This window comes from Cryptococcus neoformans, chromosome 3 (assembly GCF_000149245.1).
Source record: "Cryptococcus neoformans var. grubii H99 chromosome 3, complete sequence".
NCBI classification, from domain to species: Eukaryota; Fungi; Basidiomycota; class Tremellomycetes; order Tremellales; family Cryptococcaceae; genus Cryptococcus; species Cryptococcus neoformans.
In genome coordinates this window covers 1,098,601-1,119,096 of record NC_026747.1, presented here as the reverse complement: position 1 = coordinate 1,119,096, position 20,496 = coordinate 1,098,601, and the positions used below count along the sequence as shown (strand labels likewise).

General features: G+C 47.6%; 5 protein-coding genes and 3 non-coding genes; 4 read left to right on the top strand and 4 right to left on the bottom strand.

Annotated features, from left to right (window-relative positions):
* Window positions 1–4: 4 nt before the first annotated feature.
* On the top strand, window positions 5–7,785 carry CNAG_02654 (DNA polymerase epsilon catalytic subunit A). XM_012192659.1 has 13 exons: window positions 5–446; window positions 502–627; window positions 696–791; window positions 856–1,165; window positions 1,244–1,548; window positions 1,606–1,811; window positions 1,871–2,162; window positions 2,218–2,403; window positions 2,465–5,587; window positions 5,638–7,152; window positions 7,202–7,291; window positions 7,354–7,480; window positions 7,536–7,785. Exons 1-13 carry the CDS (start codon window positions 132–134, stop codon window positions 7,598–7,600), a joined length of 6,756 nt encoding a protein of 2,251 aa, XP_012048049.1. The 5' UTR covers window positions 5–131; the 3' UTR covers window positions 7,601–7,785.
* An 11-nt stretch (window positions 7,786–7,796) lies between these two features.
* CNAG_02655 (hypothetical protein) lies at window positions 7,797–9,276 on the top strand. XM_012192660.1 has 3 exons: window positions 7,797–8,254; window positions 8,312–8,659; window positions 8,715–9,276. The coding sequence occupies exons 1-3, from the start codon at window positions 7,969–7,971 to the stop codon at window positions 9,206–9,208; spliced, it is 1,128 nt and encodes a 375-aa protein (XP_012048050.1). The 5' UTR covers window positions 7,797–7,968; the 3' UTR covers window positions 9,209–9,276.
* CNAG_02656 (translation machinery-associated protein 20) lies at window positions 9,231–10,525 on the bottom strand. XM_012192661.1 has 6 exons: window positions 10,426–10,525; window positions 10,007–10,369; window positions 9,849–9,946; window positions 9,735–9,793; window positions 9,484–9,677; window positions 9,231–9,431 (listed from the first exon to the last, which is right to left on the bottom strand). Exons 1-6 carry the CDS (start codon window positions 10,434–10,436, stop codon window positions 9,395–9,397), a joined length of 762 nt encoding a protein of 253 aa, XP_012048051.1. The 5' UTR covers window positions 10,437–10,525; the 3' UTR covers window positions 9,231–9,394.
* Window positions 10,526–10,658: 133 nt separating this feature from the next.
* Window positions 10,659–12,785, bottom strand: CNAG_02657 (eukaryotic translation initiation factor 3 subunit G). XM_012192662.1 has 8 exons: window positions 12,468–12,785; window positions 12,116–12,408; window positions 11,992–12,026; window positions 11,766–11,937; window positions 11,617–11,710; window positions 11,340–11,569; window positions 11,023–11,288; window positions 10,659–10,958 (listed from the first exon to the last, which is right to left on the bottom strand). The coding sequence occupies exons 2-8, from the start codon at window positions 12,130–12,132 to the stop codon at window positions 10,900–10,902; spliced, it is 873 nt and encodes a 290-aa protein (XP_012048052.1). The 5' UTR covers window positions 12,133–12,408; window positions 12,468–12,785; the 3' UTR covers window positions 10,659–10,899.
* A 549-nt stretch (window positions 12,786–13,334) lies between these two features.
* CNAG_12298 lies at window positions 13,335–14,611 on the top strand. Its single transcript, XR_001045609.1, has 2 exons — window positions 13,335–13,744; window positions 13,801–14,611. It is a non-coding gene; the product is annotated as a hypothetical RNA (non-coding RNA).
* Window positions 14,436–15,046, bottom strand: CNAG_12297. XR_001045608.1 has 1 exon: window positions 14,436–15,046. It is a non-coding gene; the product is annotated as a hypothetical RNA (non-coding RNA).
* Window positions 15,047–15,531: 485 nt separating this feature from the next.
* CNAG_12296 lies at window positions 15,532–16,078 on the bottom strand. Its single transcript, XR_001045607.1, has 2 exons — window positions 15,997–16,078; window positions 15,532–15,946 (listed from the first exon to the last, which is right to left on the bottom strand). It is a non-coding gene; the product is annotated as a hypothetical RNA (non-coding RNA).
* An 81-nt stretch (window positions 16,079–16,159) lies between these two features.
* Window positions 16,160–20,446, top strand: CNAG_02658 (hypothetical protein). XM_012192565.1 has 6 exons: window positions 16,160–16,957; window positions 17,182–18,292; window positions 18,342–18,669; window positions 18,718–18,778; window positions 18,826–19,512; window positions 19,568–20,446. Exons 2-6 carry the CDS (start codon window positions 17,752–17,754, stop codon window positions 20,153–20,155), a joined length of 2,205 nt encoding a protein of 734 aa, XP_012047955.1. The 5' UTR covers window positions 16,160–16,957; window positions 17,182–17,751; the 3' UTR covers window positions 20,156–20,446.
* The last annotated feature ends 50 nt before the right edge of the window (window positions 20,447–20,496 follow it).

The following is a 20,496-nucleotide window of genomic DNA, read 5'->3' as shown; positions in this document are numbered from 1 at the left end:
CCTCCTTCGTTATTCGTTTTCCTGAAGCCCGCCGACACACAACATCCATCTTTACGCGTCTTTGCTCTTGCCCTCTCCCGACATCATCAACTTGCCGTTCAACTTTTCACAACCCCCCCCCCGTATTCACAATGTCCTATAGAGGATCTTTCAGAGGACGCGGTCGGGGATCCGGTTCCGGATCCGGAAGTAACACGCGATTTACAGGCAAGCGACGAGGTCGTGGAGGCGGCGGCGGCGGCGGGGGCGTCGCATACGGTATCGACCGCCGTCGCCCCGCTGCACCTTCTAATCAAGCTACTCGCGAAGATGGAACAGCCGCCACCGAAAGATTCGAAGAGGTCAAGGTTTACGATGAGATTGATGAAAAGATTGGGTTTTGGAGGTTTGAGAGTGTGAGGGCGGAGGGTGAGGAGAAGATTGGGTGGTTGGTCAATATGCACCAGGTGAGTTGTTCAGTTTGGTGCGAGTGTTTGATTGTTGTGTTGATTGCTATGGTAGACTCTTATGCAGAGCGATGTGCACCCTGGAGGTCTAGCTGCTGTCGACTACTATTTTATTCAAGATGACGGAGGATCGTTCAAGGTGTCAATACCGTTCGAGCCGTATTTCTACCTTTCCTGTCGCGTAAGTCGTAGTCACTCGTGAGAAATGGGGAATGTTACAAGTCTTTTTTTTTAACGCGTTTTCGGCAGGGGGGAACGGAGAGTATCGTCGAAGAATGGCTATTGAAACGATATGAAGGTATCATAATAAGGATAGAAAGAGAAAAAAAGTGGGATTTAAACCTCGTAAGTTGGCTGTGACAAGCAAAATCAAAATGTTACGCTCAGACCAAACTCTTGTCCTTTCCAGCCAAACCACCTTTTATCGGCACCTCCAGTATTCCTTAAACTGTTCTTCCACAATACTGCCGATCTCCAAACTATCCGACGTGACTTGCTACCTCTTGCACGCACCAACTCTGAAAAATTCACGGCCGTTGATGCTTATGCCGATGTGGTCAGTGCGGAGGCCGCAGCCAATGGACATGGGGATGACGAAAATAGAGCATGGGGCGCAGAGGACGATACCAGGAAAAAAAAGGATAAAGAGCCGTCAGAGTGTATCATTGAAGTCCGAGAACATGACTTGGCGTACCATTTACGAGTGGCAATCGATCTTAGTGAGCTTTTAATAATAACAAAACTCGCACGTTGGGGGGGAGAAATTGACGCTGAATGACTGTCGCACCCCATTTTAGATATTCGTGTTGGGCTCTGGTATACGGTCACCTCCCGCACTGGCGTTATAACATTGGAACGAATACCCGATCGTGTCAAGCGTGCGGACCCAGTCGTTATGGCTTATGATATCGAAACAACAAAACAGCCCCTCAAATTCCCGGATCAACAAACGGACCAGATCATGATGATTTCTTACATGATTGACGGGATGGGCTACTTGATCACGAATAGAGAGATTGTCGGTGAAGACATTGATGACTTTGAGTATACCCCAAGGGATGAGTACCCGGGTGAATTCACAGTGTTCAACGAACCTGACGAGGTGAGCCAGAGAATCCGTGGGTAATAAAGTAGCTCATTTTTTTTTCCTACTACCAAGCCTGCGGTTATCCGGAGATGGTTTGAGCATATCAGAGATTCCAAGCCAACCGTCATCGCAACGTATAACGGTGATAGTTTTGATTTTCCCTTTGTCGATGCAAGAGCCAAAGTACACGGGATCAGCATGTACGAGGAAATTGGATTCAAGCCAGATATCGAGGAAGAGTACAAGTCTCGATCAACCATGCACATGGATTGTTTCAGGTAGGCTTGCGCCTCTCTTTTTTTTCCTTACGCATAGCTAATGTCGCCAAAAAACACAGATGGGTCAAACGAGACTCGTATCTCCCACAAGGTAGTCAGGGCCTCAAAGCTGTAACTACTGCCAAGCTCGGTTACAACCCCATCGAACTCGACCCAGAATTAATGACACCGTACGCCATCGAGCAACCTCAGATATTGGCTCAATATTCCGTTTCGGATGCCGTCGCCACATACTACCTCTACATGAAATACGTTCACCCCTTCATCTTTTCGCTGTGTAACATCATTCCGTTAAGTCCGGATGAAGTGTTGCGTAAAGGAACAGGTACTCTCTGTGAAACCTTGCTGATGGTAATGTCCATTTTTTTTTCCAAAGCTCGAGTTTATCGACTGACCGTCTGGCAAGGTTGAAGCTTATGATGCTCATATCATTATGCCTAACCGTCACGAAGATCCCCACGGAGTGACGTATGAGGGCCACTTACTCGCGTCTGAAACATATGTCGGTGGCCATGTTGAGGCTTTGGAAGCTGGTGTGTTTAGGAGCGACATCCCGACTCACTTTAAGATTGTGCCAAGTGCCATACAAGGAGTAAGCTCACGCTTGGTTGGCGCATCATATTTTTTATTTTAATATTGACGATCTGTGGCAGCTTATTGATGATCTCGATGCGGCACTCCGATTCTCCTTGATTGAAGAAGGTCAAGTCAAACTCGAGGATGTAGAAAACTACGACGAGGTCAAACAGCAAATCCAGACCGCTCTCGAGACCATGCGGGACGAACCCAATCGTTTTGACAACCCTTTAATCTATCATCTTGATGTCGCCGCCATGTACCCCAACATCATGTTGTCAAATCGTCTACAGCCCGATTCGGTCAAAGAGGAAGCAGATTGCGCAGTGTGTGATTATAATCGACCTGACAAGAAATGTGACAGGCGTATGGAGTGGGCATGGAGAGGAGAATACTTTCCCGCGAAAAGAGACGAAGTCAACATGGTACGCTATGCTCTGGAGCAGGAAACGTTTCCTCCAAAACGTCCATATGACCCGAAGCGCCGTTTTGTCGACTTATCGCCCGCAGAACAATCTGCTCTTCTTCACAAGCGTTTAGGGGACTACTCTCGAAAGGTATACAAGAAGACTCACGACACAAAGATTGTCACCAAGACGACAATCATTTGCCAGCGAGAAAACTCGTTTTATATTGATACTGTCCGGGCGTTCCGAGATCGTCGTTACGAGTACAAGGGTCTCCACAAAACCTGGAAGAAAAATCTCGATAAGGCATTTGAAGAAGGCGGAGCGGTTGCGGCAGTAGATGAGGCCAAGAAGATGATTGTTCTCTACGACTCTCTCCAACTGGCCCACAAGTGTATTCTCAACTCTTTCTACGGTTATGTCATGCGAAAAGGAGCGAGGTGGTATTCGATGGAGATGGCAGGCATTACTTGTCTGACTGGTGCCACAATCATTCAGATGGCAAGGCAGCTTGTTGAGCAGATTGGGCGGCCGCTAGAACTGGATACAGATGGTATCTGGTGCATGTTGCCTGGTGTTTTCCCCGAAGACTTTAGCTTCAAGCTCAAGAACGGCAAGAAATTTGGCATCTCGTATCCTTGCACCATGCTTAACCACCTCGTCCACGCACAGTTTACCAATGACCAGTACCACGAACTTGTTGACAACGACTCTGGTACATACAATGTCAAGAAGGAAAACTCAATCTTCTTTGAACTGGATGGGCCTTACAAAGCTATGATCCTTCCGTCTTCAAAGGAAGAGGACAAATTGCTCAAGAAGAGATATGCCGTCTTCAACCCTGACGGCTCTCTCGCGGAGCTGAAAGGATTCGAAGTGAAGCGCCGAGGTGAACTTCAAATGATCAAGATCTTCCAAAGTCAAATCTTTGACAAGTTCTTACTTGGTAAGACAACTGAGGAGTGTTACGCTGCCGTCGCCACCGTTGCCGATCAATGGCTCGATATCCTTCAAAGCAAGGCCTCAAGTCTTCATGATGATGAATTGGTCGATTTGATTGCCGAGAACCGTAGCATGTCGAAAACATTAGCAGAGTACGCTGGTCAGAAGTCTACTTCGATTAGCACAGCAAGAAGGCTGGCGGAGTTTTTGGGCGAGCAAATGGTCAAGGACAAAGGTCTTTCTTGTCGATTCATCATCTCTGCGAAACCTAACGGTGCGCCAGTCACGGAGCGAGCTGTTCCTGTTGCAATCTTCACAGCTGAAGAGCCTGTGAAAAGGCACTATCTCCGTAAATGGCTAAAAGATAATAGCCTTACAGATTTTGATCTTCGTACTATTCTCGACTGGGAGTATTATACTGAACGTCTTGGTTCTGTTATTCAAAAGCTCATCACCATTCCTGCCGCCCTTCAAAAGGTACCAAACCCTGTACCTCGTATCCGACATCCCGACTGGCTTTATAAACGTATTGCCACCAAAGAGGACAAGTTCCAACAGCACAAGATCAATGATATGTTCACAAAGTTGAAGGATATGGAAGATTTGGGGGACAGACAGAAGAAAGTTGGACCAAAACTGGCTGTGGTTAGGAGAAAAAACAGAAAGGAGCAAGAGAAGGAATCGGAAATCGAGGAAATCCCGCCCAACCCCGAAGATGATTATGCTGGGTATATCAGGGTAATGAAAAAGAAGTGGCGCAAGCAAAGGCAGGAAAAAGCTCGAGCGCGTAAGTCTGGTCTTCGGCAAGACGGTACTATATCCTCCATGCTTCGCACGCAGACGTCTGGTATGAATTCAAAACAATGGGACGTCATCCAGATCGCCTCCACCAACCGGCCAGGAGAATTCAAACTCTGGCTTGCCATTGATGGGACCTTTCAAAGCGTGCGATTGAGGGTGCCTCGAGAATTCTATCTGAACTTCAAGGAAGATCCCGACCCTCAGATGCTAGCTATAGACCGCTATGAGGCGGTGGAGGTCGTCAGGACATTACCTCGAGGACAGCCTGCCAGACATCTTTACAAGCTGTCGGTAGATGAAGTACTCTTCATGGAAGGGGAGTCGCACTTTTCCACTCTGATCAACAACCCGAATGTGGATGGTGCTTTTGAACTCCAAGTTCCTCTTGTCGTTCGCGCACTCCTCAGCTTTGGTACTTCATGCGCCTTACGTTCTAATATCCTCGGGGGTCTCAACCGTGGTCTGGACAAGGGTTTCGACCTCGTTGATCTGGAACGCACAGGAAACCTATCTAGACGCAAGTACCTCAATGAGGGTCGCGAGATTAGGTACCACTTCCTCTTCCATGCCGTTGCTGACCAGCGACATATCATTGGCCTTTTCTCCCCCGATTCCACCAATGCTTCTATCTATCTTGTTGATCGCGCCAAGAACCGTCAACAACTGCCTAATCCGTTGAAATTCTACACCGACCGAGTGGAACGTGCAGAACGTGGTGTCTTCTCTTACCCCGATACGCTTGATTTCACTACTTCATATCATTCCTCAGAGTCATCCGCATTTAAGGCCCTTGGGAAAGATCTCCAAGCCATCAACCGCGGTCTCAATGTTATTGCCCTCTGTTCCCCATTTGAGCATTCTTACTACCAGGCAAAGGCACCGGTCTACTCCAACTTCCCGTTCATAACATATAGACTAGGCAAAGAGGAAGACCCGGGTCTAATGTGGCTGTTGCAGACGTCAAGGAGGATGATCGGATTGTACTTGAGGCTGTCCAGCTGGCTGAAGGAGCAGATTCAAATCGCATCTCACTTTGATGTTCCCATCGGCGTAAGTGCATCTATTTGGAAGGTTATGAGACAAACTAATCCCCGCTGCAGAACCTGGGTGCAGATACAGCGGTGTTCCTCGCGGATATCGAATTCGCACGTAGACTCAAACAGCAGGACATGCTCATTTGGTGGTCATCGACTCCCCGACCAGACCTTGGTGGCTCCGAAGAAGATGCCAACTCTGGCGAAGATCTGGTTTCTCCACACATTTCAAACCGCGGCTGTTACTCATCCACCGTGCTGGAGATGGAGGTGTCCGATCTTGCTATTAACGCTGTCCTTCAGTCGGCTCTCGTCAACGAAATGGAAGGTTCAGGAACTGGTTCGCTCGCTTTTGATTCGGCATCTCATAACCTTGACGAATACGCCAAAGGTACTGTCAACACATCGGTCATACTTGGAGATGCCGTACTTTCCACTCAAACCTTTGGGGTTCTCAAGTCAATGCTTCGTGCATGGTATGCTGATAAGGCTCGCGCCCACGTCAAGGGTGACTCTGTGTCGCCTGCCGAGATCGTCGTCGATCAATTTTGGCGTTGGATCAGTTCATCAACCAGCAGCATGTTTGAGCCAGCTCTTCATCGTTTCCTTCATGGTTTGATGCGCAAGACATTCCTGCAGCTCCTCGCAGAATTCAAACGACTGGGTGCTCAGGTCGTCTACGCGGATTTCGGCCGTGTTTTCCTTCTCACTTCCAAACCTGATGCTGGCAGCGCGTTTGCGTTTGCAAAGTACCTAGTTGCCGCTGCCAACTCACAAGAGTTGTTCCGCCATCTCATCATCGACGTCGCCCAGTTTTGGAACTACCTTGCGTGGATGGATGTTGCCAACTTCGGCGGTGTCAAAGTCTCCCCTGAGACTGCGGCGAGTCGAGAGCCGCCAGCAAAAAGGTTCGAGATTAGTATGGACTGGAACATCCAATCCTTTTTGCCCGGCACTCTTCAACCTGTCTTCGAAAGAAACGTGGCGAGCTTCATCTTTTCCCTTTACAGTGCTAAGCGTTCGTCCAGCGATGGCAGAGAGCCTCTTAAAGTCATCCACAGTCTCAACATTGATCAGCCTGGTACAGAAGCCACATCAACAGTGAACCCTACAAAGGAAAAGGAGAAGAAAGCTGCCTCCAAGAGCATCTCGCAGACTCTTACCCGTCGACTTCTTTCTGATATTGCTGCGGTCAAGCGTCAACAAGCGGCTGTTCAACTTGAGCCGGAAGAGGCCTACACCCTGGCTTTTCCCGACTTGCCCGGAGCTAGGTCGAAGCGCACTAATCCCACCCTCGAGCTTATTAAGGCCATCACGGAAGTCTATTCTCTCGCTTCTGAGCATAGCATTGAGGTGCAAATTCTCAAGCGGAACTTACTGGACTTGATTGGTGTCAAGGAGTTCTCGAGCGATGCGGCATTCAACCCTCCATGCGACAGTATTGAGGTGCCCATGGTGATTTGCAAGAAGTGTAACGCGATCAGAGACGTGGACCTATGCAGAGATCCCGACAGGTTGCCTAGTGTTGACCCAGATAGCGGTGAAATGTTGGAGCCGGTGAGAAAGAGCTGGGCGTGTCATGTAAGTCAGATTGCCCTGAATTCAGGTGTGATTGCTGATTGTGTTACAGAAATGTGATTCTGAATATGATCGATTCCAGATCGAACAACCTCTCATCGAAGTGATCACCAAGACGATCACCAACTACCAAATACAAGACGTAAATTTCATCGCTGGCTACCAGAATGTTGGCTCCTTACTGACATGTTCTTCATTCATCAGGTGATCTGCCTCAAATGTTCGCAAACAAAATCAGACAACCTTGCGGCGACCTGCAAATGTGGTGGAGGTTTTAGAACGACGTCAAACAGAAATGAACTAAAGACGAAGCTGAAAATGATTAAGAGTGGTAAATATTTCCGTCCGATCCCCGTCTAGATGTCTGGCTAACTATACTCCCACAGTATGTGATTACCATAAACTGCCCTTTGCTGGTAATTATGTGGAAGAGACTTTGAGTCGGTGGTAGACATTAAGACTTTGAGAGTATAGTAGCAGCAATAATTGTATTTGGGGCTTGTTTTCGGCGCTTCTGGTTGTATTTCATAGTGTTTTATTTGCTTTATCTCCATTAAATTTGCCTCGATATATTTCCCGCATCTGCATATAGACCAACTGTCGCATGTTTTGAATGAAAAAGATAAATGAACCACACTGCACTCCATGCCCACCATCTTACTTACGTCACTACCGTGGGATCTTGGCCGCGTCATAACCGAAATAAATATAAGTGGATGCTGCCGGCCTGCGACGTTAGTATTATAGCCTCCCTTGAACGACACATAGCCACAGTCCAATCCTTTAGCCTTCACAGTCAATCCCCGCGCTCCAAGCAACATGTCCCTGTACAAGTTCCTCGTCACAGGCTATAGGCCATCACTCTCCATCTTTTCGTTCGAACCCGCAACTGCCAAGATCAAGCTCGTTTCCGAGTCCTCTCCCGCACCCCAGAAGGCCACCTGGATTGAGCTCGCCGACCCTAACTCTGTGCCATCGCAAGGCACAGCGAGGTACTTATATTCGTTGTCTGATGCCAACAAGGGATCGGCTGTGAGTCTTAAACTTGTAGACGATCATATTGAAATCACGGGCCAGAGGGTCTCTCATGGCGGAGGCGTCCACAGTATGTTGTAGAAAGACCCATTGTATGACAAGCCAGCTGATAAAGGCGGGCATGTAGTCCATGTCATGAAAGATGGCTCTGGTATAGTCGTGTCCAACTTTAACGGCGGCTCTATCATCTTCTTCCCCGTCACTTCCTCTGGCGTCCTGTCAGAAACATCAGAATCCCCTCTTCTCACCTTGCCGTTCGTATACGAATCACAGACAGCACCAAATGCTAAGCGTCAAGAAGCATCTCACGCTCACCATGTGGTAGAAGGAAGGAATGGTACTCTTTATGTTTCCGACCTGGGCAACGACCGTATTTGGATTGTAAAGCGAGAGGGAGAAAGCGGCTTGGCCATCCACGGATACTTGCAAGCCCCTCCTGGAACAGGTCCTCGACACAGTCTCATCTCCAAAAACGGTGTGTATATTCATGTCTAATTGCTTTAGCATATATTCATAAAAACTCCTCGCAGAGAAATACCTCTACTGTCTCACAGAGCTCACCAACGAGATCCTTGTCTTCCCTCTAGAGAACACTTCTGAGCCTATTCAGTCCCTTCCTGATTTCAAATGCAGCATCATCCCCCCTTCGGTCCCGCCTGCGGCCCACCACCACCTAAACGCTGCTGAACTGATCTTCAACCCGACTATCCCTAACGTTCTCTACGCGTCTAACCGACTTGAACTCAGTCTTCCAGCCGAATTTGCGACCGGCGAGCCTGGAGATGCGGTGGCTGTTGTGACGCTGAACGAAGAGGGTAACGAGTTAATTGATTTGAAGTCCATCAGGACCGGTTGTGATGGTATTCGAGGAATGAGGGCTAGTCCTGATGGCAAATATGTCGCTGTAGCCGGAAGGTATGGAGGTGGAGTCGAGATTTGGAGCGTGGGGGATTCTGGGGTAGATTGGAGACTTGCCGGAAAAGACGAACATATCGACCTGGTCACTGATATGGCGTGGTTATGATCACACAGTAAAAGCGTAGAAGCGAAAGATCTGGACAGATTTAGATGCATCAGGTAGTAACACACTAAACTAGTCTGAACTGGAAACACAATAGTGCGAACGGGAGGCGCTGTGATCATGCGGTCGATCACTAGAAAGCGACGGAACCGCATAGATCTACATCCATGTGACCATTCCACTGATCATCTAAAGGCCGATGGTATCTACTTTCCAGAGATCATCGCTAGTGTTCGGTCAGATACTGGGAGCCTTTATGATGGACAGTGTGAACTCACCCAATCCAGCAAATGGTCTCAACAGCTACACCCTTGCCAGCCTTCTTGATATCGGCACTTGACGCCACGAGCTTACCAATACCACATGCATGCTGCTTACCTTCAGCTTGGATGGCGACAATAGTATCCTTTTCCAGACCATCTGGGAGTTTACCCCCGGCAGACAAGAGACCAGGGGCCATCATGTTCGCACCCTGCAATTAAGTTCACATTAGTTGCGATCAGAAATACGCGTTTGATTGCAGACGTACAGCTAGAAGAAACTTGATCGCCCCTCGATCGATCTGAACATGAGGAAGCATGTCAGGATCTTTTGAAAGCAGCGTTTGTCAGTAAATTTGGGGGAGTGACAGGTAGAGACATACACTTATGTAAAAGCTTTAGAGTCGGGATGAAAGGGCCATCGAAGTGCTGGAAGAAGATGGGAACTGAGTGGATGGTGAAGATTGATATCCGATCATGGCTTGAGCATATGAATCAGTGTCGTTCAGCTGAAGGGCAACATGCCTTCGTAACGACTCACCATTTAGTCAACCCTAGAGCTTCCTTCTTGGGCCAAAATTCGTCAAGCACACTCTCGACACCCGCACCCTCACCCTCATCTTCCTTGTCCTCCTTTTCTTCCTTGTCCTTTCCTTTTCCCTTCCCCCCCTTTCCCTTGCCGCCTTTCTTTCCACCTTTGCCCTTTCCGGAGGTTGGTTCCTCTTTCTCCTTTTCCTCAGCTGCAGGCTCAGCCGGTTCTACGGAAGCCTCTGTAGCGGCAGATTGATCCTTCCAAGCTGGGAGGGACAAGTATTTTATTTGTGAGAGAATGGATGATCTAATATTACGCTGAACAGAAGACTTGAGGGAAGTAGACGAAGAGACATCTTCCTTGGGATTAAATCTGGTACAAAACTAGGGTTAGTTTATAAAGATGGGCTGCGCAACGTCTGGACGTACTTCTTGAACATATTGCTTTCGAGGCGCTTTGTAGAGGTTATCGAAGCCTAGCTGTTTGTGGTAAAGATTCCTGGAGATGAACCTGTTGACTTGCTGTCCGTCGACCGCTGTAAACGATTCTCTGAACTTCATTCGTCTTTCGACCACTTGTTTCATTATTATTACGTAAGGTGATGGTCGGAACGAGATTGCTTTACCTTCCCACTACGTATAACAACGCGAAAAACCTCCGGTCTCCCACCAATAATACTCCCAGCCAGCATGACAGTAGTCGATCATCCCAGAACTTCATTCATTCAATCATAAACAGCAGTTGTCACCGCCTGATCTCGCCTTTCAGGCCGGACGCCCATGCCCTGCCTTTCTTAATAAATGATGACAGTATTTTCGTACGGGTATCGGACTGCATATACAAGGCGGCATGATACCGATCGCCGCTTTTAAGCCGCATCAACACACTTCTATATACTACAATTACGTTCGTTCCCCTCGAGGTTGTGACCAGGCGACCTCCAAGATCAATGAATCGTAACCTGGGTGGTGTATAATCAGCTTTACCGGCACAAGCAATTAGCTGATGTGAAAACCTGTACTTACCGCGACCATTCAAGTGAGCCATAGCGGCCTCGGCATCTCTCTTGCTCTCGAAACTGACGAACGCCAAACCCTTGCTGACTCTCGTGTTGCGATCCCTGACGATATTGGCCCTTCCAAGCTTGCCGTTCTTGGCGAAAGGTTGGAACAAAGCCCGAAGATCGTCTTCTTCGGCATCGAGGGAAAGGGAGGTGACACGAAGGGTAGGAAGCTCGTCTCGTGCTCGGAACATTGACTCGCCAGCACCAGTAGCCCCTGCTCGTTGAGATCTATCACAACATAAGACAAAATAATATTGAGCTAGCCTTCACATTACTCACGGAGGGACGTATTTGCCACCTGTCTCCCCAGCACCCTTGGCCGCCAGAGTTCCAGAAACAACAACCTGCTCTTCCTCTGCTCCGTCTGCATTGAGATTGTCGATAGCCGCAAGCTGTTCCCTGAAAGGACATCTGGCAGTGTAATGTTGACCACTACAGAGTCGACAAACAACAGCCTTTCCGGTGGGAGCCTTGGCAGCTGTTTCTTGTTCGGGTTCAACACGCTGAATCTATGGCACAGTCAGATAATAATCATTCCCATGCATACGACACATACCTTGCTGATGGGGGCGATCTTGAAATGAAGATTCTCTCCGATGATGGTAGTCTTTCTATCGGGTCCAGGAGGCTTTCCCTTGTCGAGACCGAACCTACAATGTCCTAATTAAGAACTGAGGTCCCTATACCTTCCATATAAACACCCACTTTGGCCACTGCTTCCTTTCCGCCATTGTCTGAGTCACAGTGGACACCTGCAACCGTCTCCTCACTCTCCTGGTCACCTTGACCTTTTGATCATCCGCATTGTACTTCCAGCTAACAATAGTTGTGATACCATCGGCGTCGGTAGATTCGGTAGTTGGGGGAAGCTCATCGGCTAATCAATCATTTCTTGTAAGAGGCAGGCCTTGAACGCTGGAAAGGAACGCACCATCCACATCATCGGCAGCCCAGTCGCGGTTGGATCTGTATGGTCGGTTTCTCATCAGTATACGTGTTTCCGAGCGCCAAAATTTGTCTGTTCACTCTCCATCAGCGAAAGAGTATTCACTCACTGCTTTGAGTCGGCCATTTTGTAAGCTTTAGGTCAAATAATGTGTTTACAAGTCGCGAAAAGGCGTTTCTTGACGTTTCTTATTGTCCTTAGTGAAATCGAAATCTCGAAGAAATGCGGAATTCTGCGGGAAATAACCGATGTGGCACTTTCTTATCCCATCTTTCCTATCTCATCCTGCAAATGATTTTTTACCTTTGATGTATAACCAACCCTTATCCATTCTGATATAACCATGCCACAGGAGGCCCCTCCCCTTTGCTATATTCTCGCTTTTCCGATAATCAAGGTCCGCTGCAGAAGACAAGTGAACGAAAATAAACTACACCCTATTTCGTTAATATTACTCATACTTGTTGTGACGCCAGCTTCCCGTGCTCGGAAAAGGCTTTCAGTTCGACCTTCTATCCTCATAATGCGCTGTGGCGGCAATAGACAGTCGTTCCACGTTAAATGCTTTGGCTGAATAAATGTTGAAGATCATTGGGGCCGCAAAGGCATACAAAATCCTTATCCCTTCCTCAGCTCTGATCTCAGTCACAGCTCCGGCACGTGGCGCAAGACTTCGAACAGACAAAACAACTTAGAACGTCAAAATTCGCAGTGCTTCGACTGTATGGCAAGGGGTGCGCCTTTTTAGCGGTAATCGAGTGAAAAGAAGGAGGTCGAGTAATACCATGTTATCTGAATCAAGATCCGAGGAAGTTTTGCTCCCGATTCTACCAACGGAAAGCGAAGAAGGGAGGCTCTGGCAAGTGCAAAGCGGTTAGTCATCAGCTCTCAATTAATGACAGATCCCGGTGGACGACAAACCCGGCGGGAATATCTCGTCTTTAGTCATTTGCTTGTTCGCTTGTGGCATTCATTACTCTATTTTTTTCTTGAAGATTGAAAGATTCGTTCGTCATTTCGAGTCGCAAGTCTCATGCCAATCGATATATTCCCCTCACATCTCAGTCTTCGCAAATATTTCCATGATGACTCGCAATGGGTAGTAATATATTATATAGTCTATGTTGCAAGTCACACCCTTATCAAATTTCAAGATGTGCAAAGGAGAAGGAAGAAGAAATGTGCCACCAAACGCCAAGAAGGGGGCCCAACAGCTGAAGTGCACAGTTATATGTTATCTGTAAAGATAATGGGTCATATATATGTAATGTTCAGCTTGCCGCTGGTAGCCTTTTGTATTCGTGGTTTGTTACTATCCGTGTAACATTGTGCACTTATATAGTAGAAGTTACAAACATAAAACGACCTGTTGCGAATGCTGTAAGCTTCAAGGAACGTTTGCCCTCTTTTCTTCCCTCTCAACATGAGAAAAGGTGACAACCCCGCATAGTACGCCTATATTACGCCGCCCACCCAACGCCTCCTACCAACCGCGTACGCTCTTTTTACATAATTATTGGAGGGTACTGGGTCTTACGGCATCGCGTCGTGCACGTAATACACTTCCACATTCATGAACCACGCCGCAATGGACAAAATATATTCGAGATATCTCGCCAATGAGAGATGGTGAGAGAGCCGAAAAAAAGCGGAAGGTTACAATTCGTCAAAGAACGAAAACCATCAGTCCACCAGCTCGTGTAAACGGTTTTAGCTGTACCCACCAGTCTCTTATCCAGTTGAGTCCAGTTCCAGTTTCAAAAAGAATTGTATCGCCAACAATTACAATTGAAGAATCGATCACATTTTGCACCACCGAAAAAAGAAATGCATCAAGAACATGAATTAAATGATATAGCCCAGAACTTCGACATTTGGTCCAGTTCATCGATGGGCATTGCCCACTAATAGTCCACGCCATGGACCCTCACATATTCCTCAAAAGATTCCATCGATTGCCTCCATTACCAAAACAAGGCCCTCCTTATCGTCGTCAAGAACCGCCATTCGGCAGACGAACTCGTTAATAATGGAGAAACCAAGTCGACATTGGCATTTGCTTATCTCATAGGTCACCAGCAAATACCACATGTTCTGATAAACATCTCTCATACAAGGTATTCGGGGAAATTCCTGCCGTTTCTCATCTCCAGTGGGGTAAGCCATTTGAACTCTGCAACTCCGTTAAGGATTGGGACAGGCTCTTGGTGATGAATATTATGTCAGATGTAGTCCATCCCAGTTTCACAGACGTAGGTGCAGAAGAAGCGGAAGGCTGGCGCAGACTGTAGTTTGAGCAAGTAGGTCTACGCTTTGTAGATTTACAGTATAATAGAGGATAAGAGGAAACTCATTGCGGATAAAGCGGATGTGTTAACTGGGGCAGCATTTCTATAAGCAGCAACGGCTTTGCGCTGATACCACTCTTTCTTGTTTCCCTCCCCGTCAGCTTTTTGAACGTATTCACGTTGGAAAAATATGTATTCAAAGGGATTACCTGGCGGAAGGGGCGAGCATCCCAAGGTAGTGCATAAAATACTTTGACGATAGCACCTTCCTTGTAATCTTGTAACCCATGCTTCGCCTAGTGCACAAATTCTACGCATATCGGCGAGCTTAGGAATTAATCATTTGATCTGATATCTCGTGAGACTCGTTTAGATTAGAGGGAATGGAGAAAAAAGGGATGGTTGATGTTTGTTTGAAGAATGGCCGCCATAATAGGCAATCGGATCGATTTGCTGAGTTAGCGGAAATGATTCGGCCCGTTGTAAGGTTGAATCGAGCACGTTGATGTGATAAGCGACCGCTGTGGCGTGTTGGCATGGAAATGGACGGGGAGAATATAGTATAAAAACGTTAATCCAACGTCGTAAAGCAGGTGTGGAAAGAAGGCTCGCACCAGTCTGCGTGCTCTCTTCGTTGCAGAAGAAGCGTTCGGATTTCGGCCTTTCGATATTTGATTTTTGATGCTTTGATGATAGGTACAAAAGCCCAGGGAAAGCGGATGCCGGGTGCTGGAGGTGTCCCTGAAAATTCCATGTATTTTGTTTATTAGGTCTGGCGCGTTGTCCCGCGTTTTGAGGGCGTCGCTTCCCGCTTTTATGCGGCGTCGTCGTCAACAAGCGATTCTAGATGAAGTACTCTGTAACAAATTACAAGAAGCGCTACTACGGTACTAAATAATTATTAGCGGCCCCGTGTGCGATACAAGCACATCTCTCGCTTCTCCTGTTCGACAGTGAGCTCATGTACAGTTGGACATGAAGTGAAAATTTTTCAGACATTATTAACCCACCAGTCTTTGCCCTTATACAATCCTTCATGTTGTCGGATCGGAGTGAGATGATAGGACAACGATAACCAGGAGCGAGCAGCAAGTACAATTGACGTACGGCATATGATGCAAGGGGCGTAGAAAAATTCACAAAACGAAAGTTAAGCTGCTGTATTAGGGTTGTCAAATAATCGCGACGAACCCACCAAAACTTAACACAAATCCAGCCAAGATTTTACCAGAGCCCACCGAAAACTGTGCATCAAAAGAGAAGAACTTAGAAGGAGAGAAGCCCCAACTGCAGAACTCCTTTATACTACCTGTCTATTACCTGTAGTTTGTACGACAGTCAAGCATGTCAACATGTCAAGTATCAAGCACCCATACGTAGATACACATCTAAGCACGACACGATCAAAAATGACTAAGAACTAAAAGATTTCAAGGAACGGTACGCGTACTTGCGTTTTGTCCCTTGTTCCTTCATTTCGGGCCGCATACACGCCACACTAAAACTAAATCCGAGTCCCTAAATTTCGCAGTATTTTGTGTTTCATGCTCCTCCGCTCCATGGTCTATGATGCTCCACCACCTTTACAAGGCAGCCTCTATGCGCTCCACTGTATTTGATGATGAGACCCGCCTCACTTTGTGGATTTTTGTCTATGTATAGATTAATTTGCGCGTCGGCTACTAGTAGTGGTTCAACGTACAGCAAGCACAAAACAGAAAACGCGCAAAGCGCTAAAAAAGAGCAACCAGAACGCCCAACGCATAAAGAGGCGAGCAAGAAACGCATACAAGAATGTAAGGATAAGGAATCGGAAATTTATTAACCTTTGACCTTTGACGTACAACTCCACCGGATTCTTACCGCCAAAACTCTGGTTTCTGGGTGCCGCAGTCACGAGTTTTAGATCTCAGGTCTCAAGTTTTAGCTGGTGATGACTACATAGTGCTATCTGCTTGCCATTGTAGGCTCCGAGAGGGGAGAGATCGAAAGCGATGCGATCCTGCATTTTGCTTTGTGCGGCCGGCAAACATTATTATTTGCCCTACATCGGGCTACATAGCCCGTGCTGCTGGGGGCTGGAGCGAGCCGATAATACTACGCCCCAAACGACCGACTCCTGCCTCCTGCCTACTACGTACTGCGTCCAATACTTCACGTCAGAATCTTCCGCTTGCGCTTGCATTGTACTGTTCTCGATTTAAGCCTTCCAATCTTCAGCCATTACATCGTCGCCCTCATCATCACTGTTGTTATCTATCTTCATCAAGCAATTACGATACCACGACGCCGCAAACCGACCAGAACGTACGACGACAAGTTTACAAAACAGCATAAAAGACACGAGGCAGCTACAAGACAAACCAACATTTCCGCCTGCGTTATCTGTGCGCACGGAACGCTACCTGGTGATAAAAAGTACACAGCGCCAACATCAAAAAGATCATACGAGATACGAGATCGAAACAATCTGGCGCGTTCGGCACCAACACAGCTTACGGCTGTTGTAGCGTGTGGAGTCTCTGATCACGCAGTATACCGTCAGTGCGAGGGTGCTCTGGAGACTATTGATTCGCCCTGTGCTCAAATAACAGGGTTGTGTCCGTTATTTCGGAAAAGCAGACATTTGGATAGGATTAACAAGCATCAGGTTAAGGACAGGCGTGAGTCATTCTCAAATATCTTTTTCTTGGATCCACCCATATGCCACCTGTCAGGCTATTGGAAGACGCAGCCATACCACTGCATGTCTTATCACTCGGCTTCAATTCTTGTGTGCCATGGAATATTCTCACTCCCAAACTTGTTCATGATTGCAGTGTGAACTACGAGCTGATTTTGTGTTCCCGACATCGCTTGTCCCTGCGAACCTTGCGTACCATTACAGTCCTTTCTGTCTCTCTCCTTCTCCACACGGGCAAGATTCAAATCTTCCCTTTACTGCCCTCGCATCACATTGTTATCCCTTTTTCCTCCCTTGTCCATCACCGCTTGCCACCCCGTCATCAAATCAATCTTCTCTGTCGCAACGGATAGCGACATACGTACGCAGCGAAACACAGCTGGCTTCTCAGGTATCTCATAGGATTGGCGATTATAAAACTTTAGCCCTCGACAATTTCAGGTTCCGGGTTTGATTAGACGGGGATCTCTTCAGAAGAGGAAGAATACGAAGCTGCTGTTGGATGAAGGAGCCGAAGCTGTGAGTTGTTGTCGTCGCGACGATCATTCTGAGCATCGGGCATCATCATTCATAATCTGCGCCCATCAATCAATCAACCAGTGGGAAGGAACAAAGTTCCTTGAATTTCTGCACCACAGCCTCTTGATACTACTCAACTGTGCTGCTTGGTATATCCGTTAGTTTGGTCTAGTCCACCTCGGTCCTGTCATTCCCCTGGCATTGTTGAGAACGCCTTTCATCCTTTTCCTCTTTACCTCCTGGTGCATATATTACATGGGAAGAACATATCCCCGGCCTGGTCAGCCCCACACTTCGTCCTCGCCTCTCTCCATGTCGCCTCAATACGAGAAGCTACCTACTAGCACCCATACTGCCACCTCTTCTTCCAGCTTGCCCGTACTTGCAACCCCTCCTTCTTTCCATTTCGATTCCCTTTCTCTCATCGATCGTGCTTTGACCGGAAATCTGGTGCACCCGCTCGACCCTCTAAGACAACATTCAAAAGTCAAAGCCGCTCTTCCTGCACTGCCCTTTCCATCTTTACGGAAGTCGCACGAGTTTTTACCGTCGATCACCACACAAGCCCTCGAGCATTACCACTTCCCTTCCAACTACACACCAGCGGCTACATCTCAGAGGATATCAAAGAACCTCATTTCGCAAGCTCATTCACCGCTAGTATCCCCAGGCGCTTTATTTCTTTCACCCGAAGTCGGAAGACCAAAAAAGAAGACCAAGATGGACATGAACATGGCTCAAACTGGGTCACTGGCGGCCCTTCCTGGCATTCAAACACCTCTAGCTTCCTATGTCGGTGAGTGTTTTCTGGCTGTTTTGCATGGCAAATCTAATCCGGCATACAGCCCAGATGGTCGTCTGGCTTTGGTATGGTCAGTTCCAGCAGCAGCACCCACTTTCCCCCATTTCGCCTTCCAACTCTTCCATCCCAGATCCATTTGATCCAGCATGTCAACCTCAACGCATTTCGCAACTGATGGTCCAACCCTCTGCTGTTTTCAGTGAATTTGTGGCTAGACTTCTTCAGGTCACTATGGTCTCACACAGCGTGACATTAGTGGCAATACTCTACGTCTATCGACTGAAAATGAGGAACATGTTCTACTCCACGCCCGGCAGTGAAAATAGGCCATTCGTGGCTGCTTTGATGTTGGCTAACAAATATTTGGATGAGTGAGTTGTTTACAATTCCGTGACTGGCGTTCTCTAACGGTGAGACAGTAATACATATACCAACGCTACTTGGTCAGAACTGGCTGGAATTCCTTTGACTGAAATCAGCGTAGGTTTCAAGTGATGGTTTGAATATCATGAGCTCATCTTAACTAGCGTATGGAAACCGAGTTCCTTGTTGGATTGAACTATGAACTAGGGGTTGAAGTAAACGAGTACGAACGCTGGAAAATGTTGTTGGACGAATTCATGCTGTCTCGGGGCCCAGGTAGTGCTGTGCCTGCTACAAGGCATAAGTGGATCTCTGGTCAGACACCATTCAGCCCCAATCTAGTGTGCACTCCAACGTTCTCCTATAACACTCGGGCGAGATCGGCATCGCCGCCTAGGCGACTACGTCCTGACTACGCTGCTGTCCCAGGTAGTAGGAAACGATCGGCAGCTGACGCTTTCTTCCCTGATTCAATACCGCCTCCTTTACACGATAATTATGTTGCACTTCCTCCGCCCAGTCAACCTTATTCTCAAGGCCCATCCCTTCCTTCCCTTCGCTCAAGACCTGCTTTAGTCGCTCAGATTTCCAACTCGTCTCTGGCGCGGTCAGCGTCACTTAACAGACAGTTAGCGCATCTTCCTTCACATTCTGGCGGACGTCGAGGTTCGACAGGACATGTATACCCAGCACCGACACCGAAAGAGCCAACATTGCAGTATCAGCAGCCCTCACCATCGACTTATGGTCAATTAGTACAGGTCGCCATGCAAACGGGATGGGATAGCAGCCGGGCCTTATTAGCACCATATGATGACAACCTTGCCCAGCCTCACTTAGTTCCTCCAGAGGTGAGTTTTTAATATATGACAATCCGTCATGGCGTCTAACCAGTCATCATTATAGCATCTCATGTTTTATTCACTTGCAGCTGAGCCACAAACGGGAGCTGCAGGTCAATCTCGCAAGGCCATCTTGCGATATCAAGCTCCAACTGCTGAGCATTCTTTCAACTATCCATCTCATCCTTCATATCCGCCATATAATCCTCAAACATCTCATACCCCATACTCTTACCAAGTTCCTCCGCCTCCGGATTTATCTCCTCAGGATGTAGCTATGTTCGACAACCACCTCCATCCTCCAACATCGTATTATCCGGCTGGTCATGCCAATGTCCACCCCGAGACTCAGGGAATATATACACCTGACCCGTACACAGCTGCGCCAGGCTGGCCATCCATACAAGTAGGCCCACAGCCAGCTCAATTTGCGAATGCCGGACCGCCCGGGTACGCTTATAACCCGTATGTGCCTACCACAGCCAGATGGGAAGGTTTCACCCCGGCAGCCCACCGTGAAATGATCTACCCTGGCTGGGCCAGGACGCCGGATGGGGTGTTATACTATCACTCTGAGCCCCAGGTCGAAGGGCCACCAGTGTGGACATCAAGGAGCGAGTGGTCGAGCCCTGTTTCGAGATTTCACATGTAAAAACCTCGCGGAAGTGTTTAAAATTCAAGTGTCGAAAGTCTGATGTTGGGATTCATAGAAGATGATTATGTTTGTAACGTTAATTTCTGGTTCTTTCGGTTCTTGTTCATTCTCAATCCTCGCATTTTTTATCACGTATATACCATTCATCACTTGTTCGCATTATTAATCAATTCAATCCAGTTACGACATAGTCGATATAGGTGTCTCGTTTCCAAAAGTCAATTCTTATCAATTTAGGCTTTACTCATATCATGATTAGCCATGCATAGACAAGAATTTTCAAGCCCAGTTATATGCGGGAGGTATATGTGTGTCGACAATAATGCTTCCGTTTTATT

Coding starts and splice junctions, on each gene's coding strand:
- CNAG_02654 (XM_012192659.1), top strand. CDS start 132: ATGTCCTATAGAGGATCTTTCAGAGGACGCGGTCGGGGATCCGGTTCC. Junction 1,812..1,870: donor ATGCACATGGATTGTTTCAG/GTAGGCTTGCGC, acceptor CAAAAAACACAG/ATGGGTCAAACGAGACTCGT. Junction 7,292..7,353: donor CCAACTACCAAATACAAGAC/GTAAATTTCATC, acceptor TTCATTCATCAG/GTGATCTGCCTCAAATGTTC.
- CNAG_02655 (XM_012192660.1), top strand. CDS start 7,969: ATGTCCCTGTACAAGTTCCTCGTCACAGGCTATAGGCCATCACTCTCC. Junction 8,255..8,311: donor TCATGGCGGAGGCGTCCACA/GTATGTTGTAGA, acceptor GCGGGCATGTAG/TCCATGTCATGAAAGATGGC. Junction 8,660..8,714: donor CAGTCTCATCTCCAAAAACG/GTGTGTATATTC, acceptor AACTCCTCGCAG/AGAAATACCTCTACTGTCTC.
- CNAG_02656 (XM_012192661.1), bottom strand. Junction 9,794..9,848: donor TCTAAAGCTTTTACATAAGT/GTATGTCTCTAC, acceptor TGCTTTCAAAAG/ATCCTGACATGCTTCCTCAT. Junction 9,432..9,483: donor GAGACCATTTGCTGGATTGG/GTGAGTTCACAC, acceptor ACCGAACACTAG/CGATGATCTCTGGAAAGTAG.
- CNAG_02657 (XM_012192662.1), bottom strand. Junction 11,938..11,991: donor GGCTGCCGATGATGTGGATG/GTGCGTTCCTTT, acceptor ATGATTGATTAG/CCGATGAGCTTCCCCCAACT. Junction 11,711..11,765: donor GAAAGGAAGCAGTGGCCAAA/GTGGGTGTTTAT, acceptor AGGACATTGTAG/GTTCGGTCTCGACAAGGGAA.
- CNAG_02658 (XM_012192565.1), top strand. CDS start 17,752: ATGGGAAGAACATATCCCCGGCCTGGTCAGCCCCACACTTCGTCCTCG. Junction 18,293..18,341: donor ACCTCTAGCTTCCTATGTCG/GTGAGTGTTTTC, acceptor TCCGGCATACAG/CCCAGATGGTCGTCTGGCTT. Junction 19,513..19,567: donor CTCACTTAGTTCCTCCAGAG/GTGAGTTTTTAA, acceptor TCATCATTATAG/CATCTCATGTTTTATTCACT.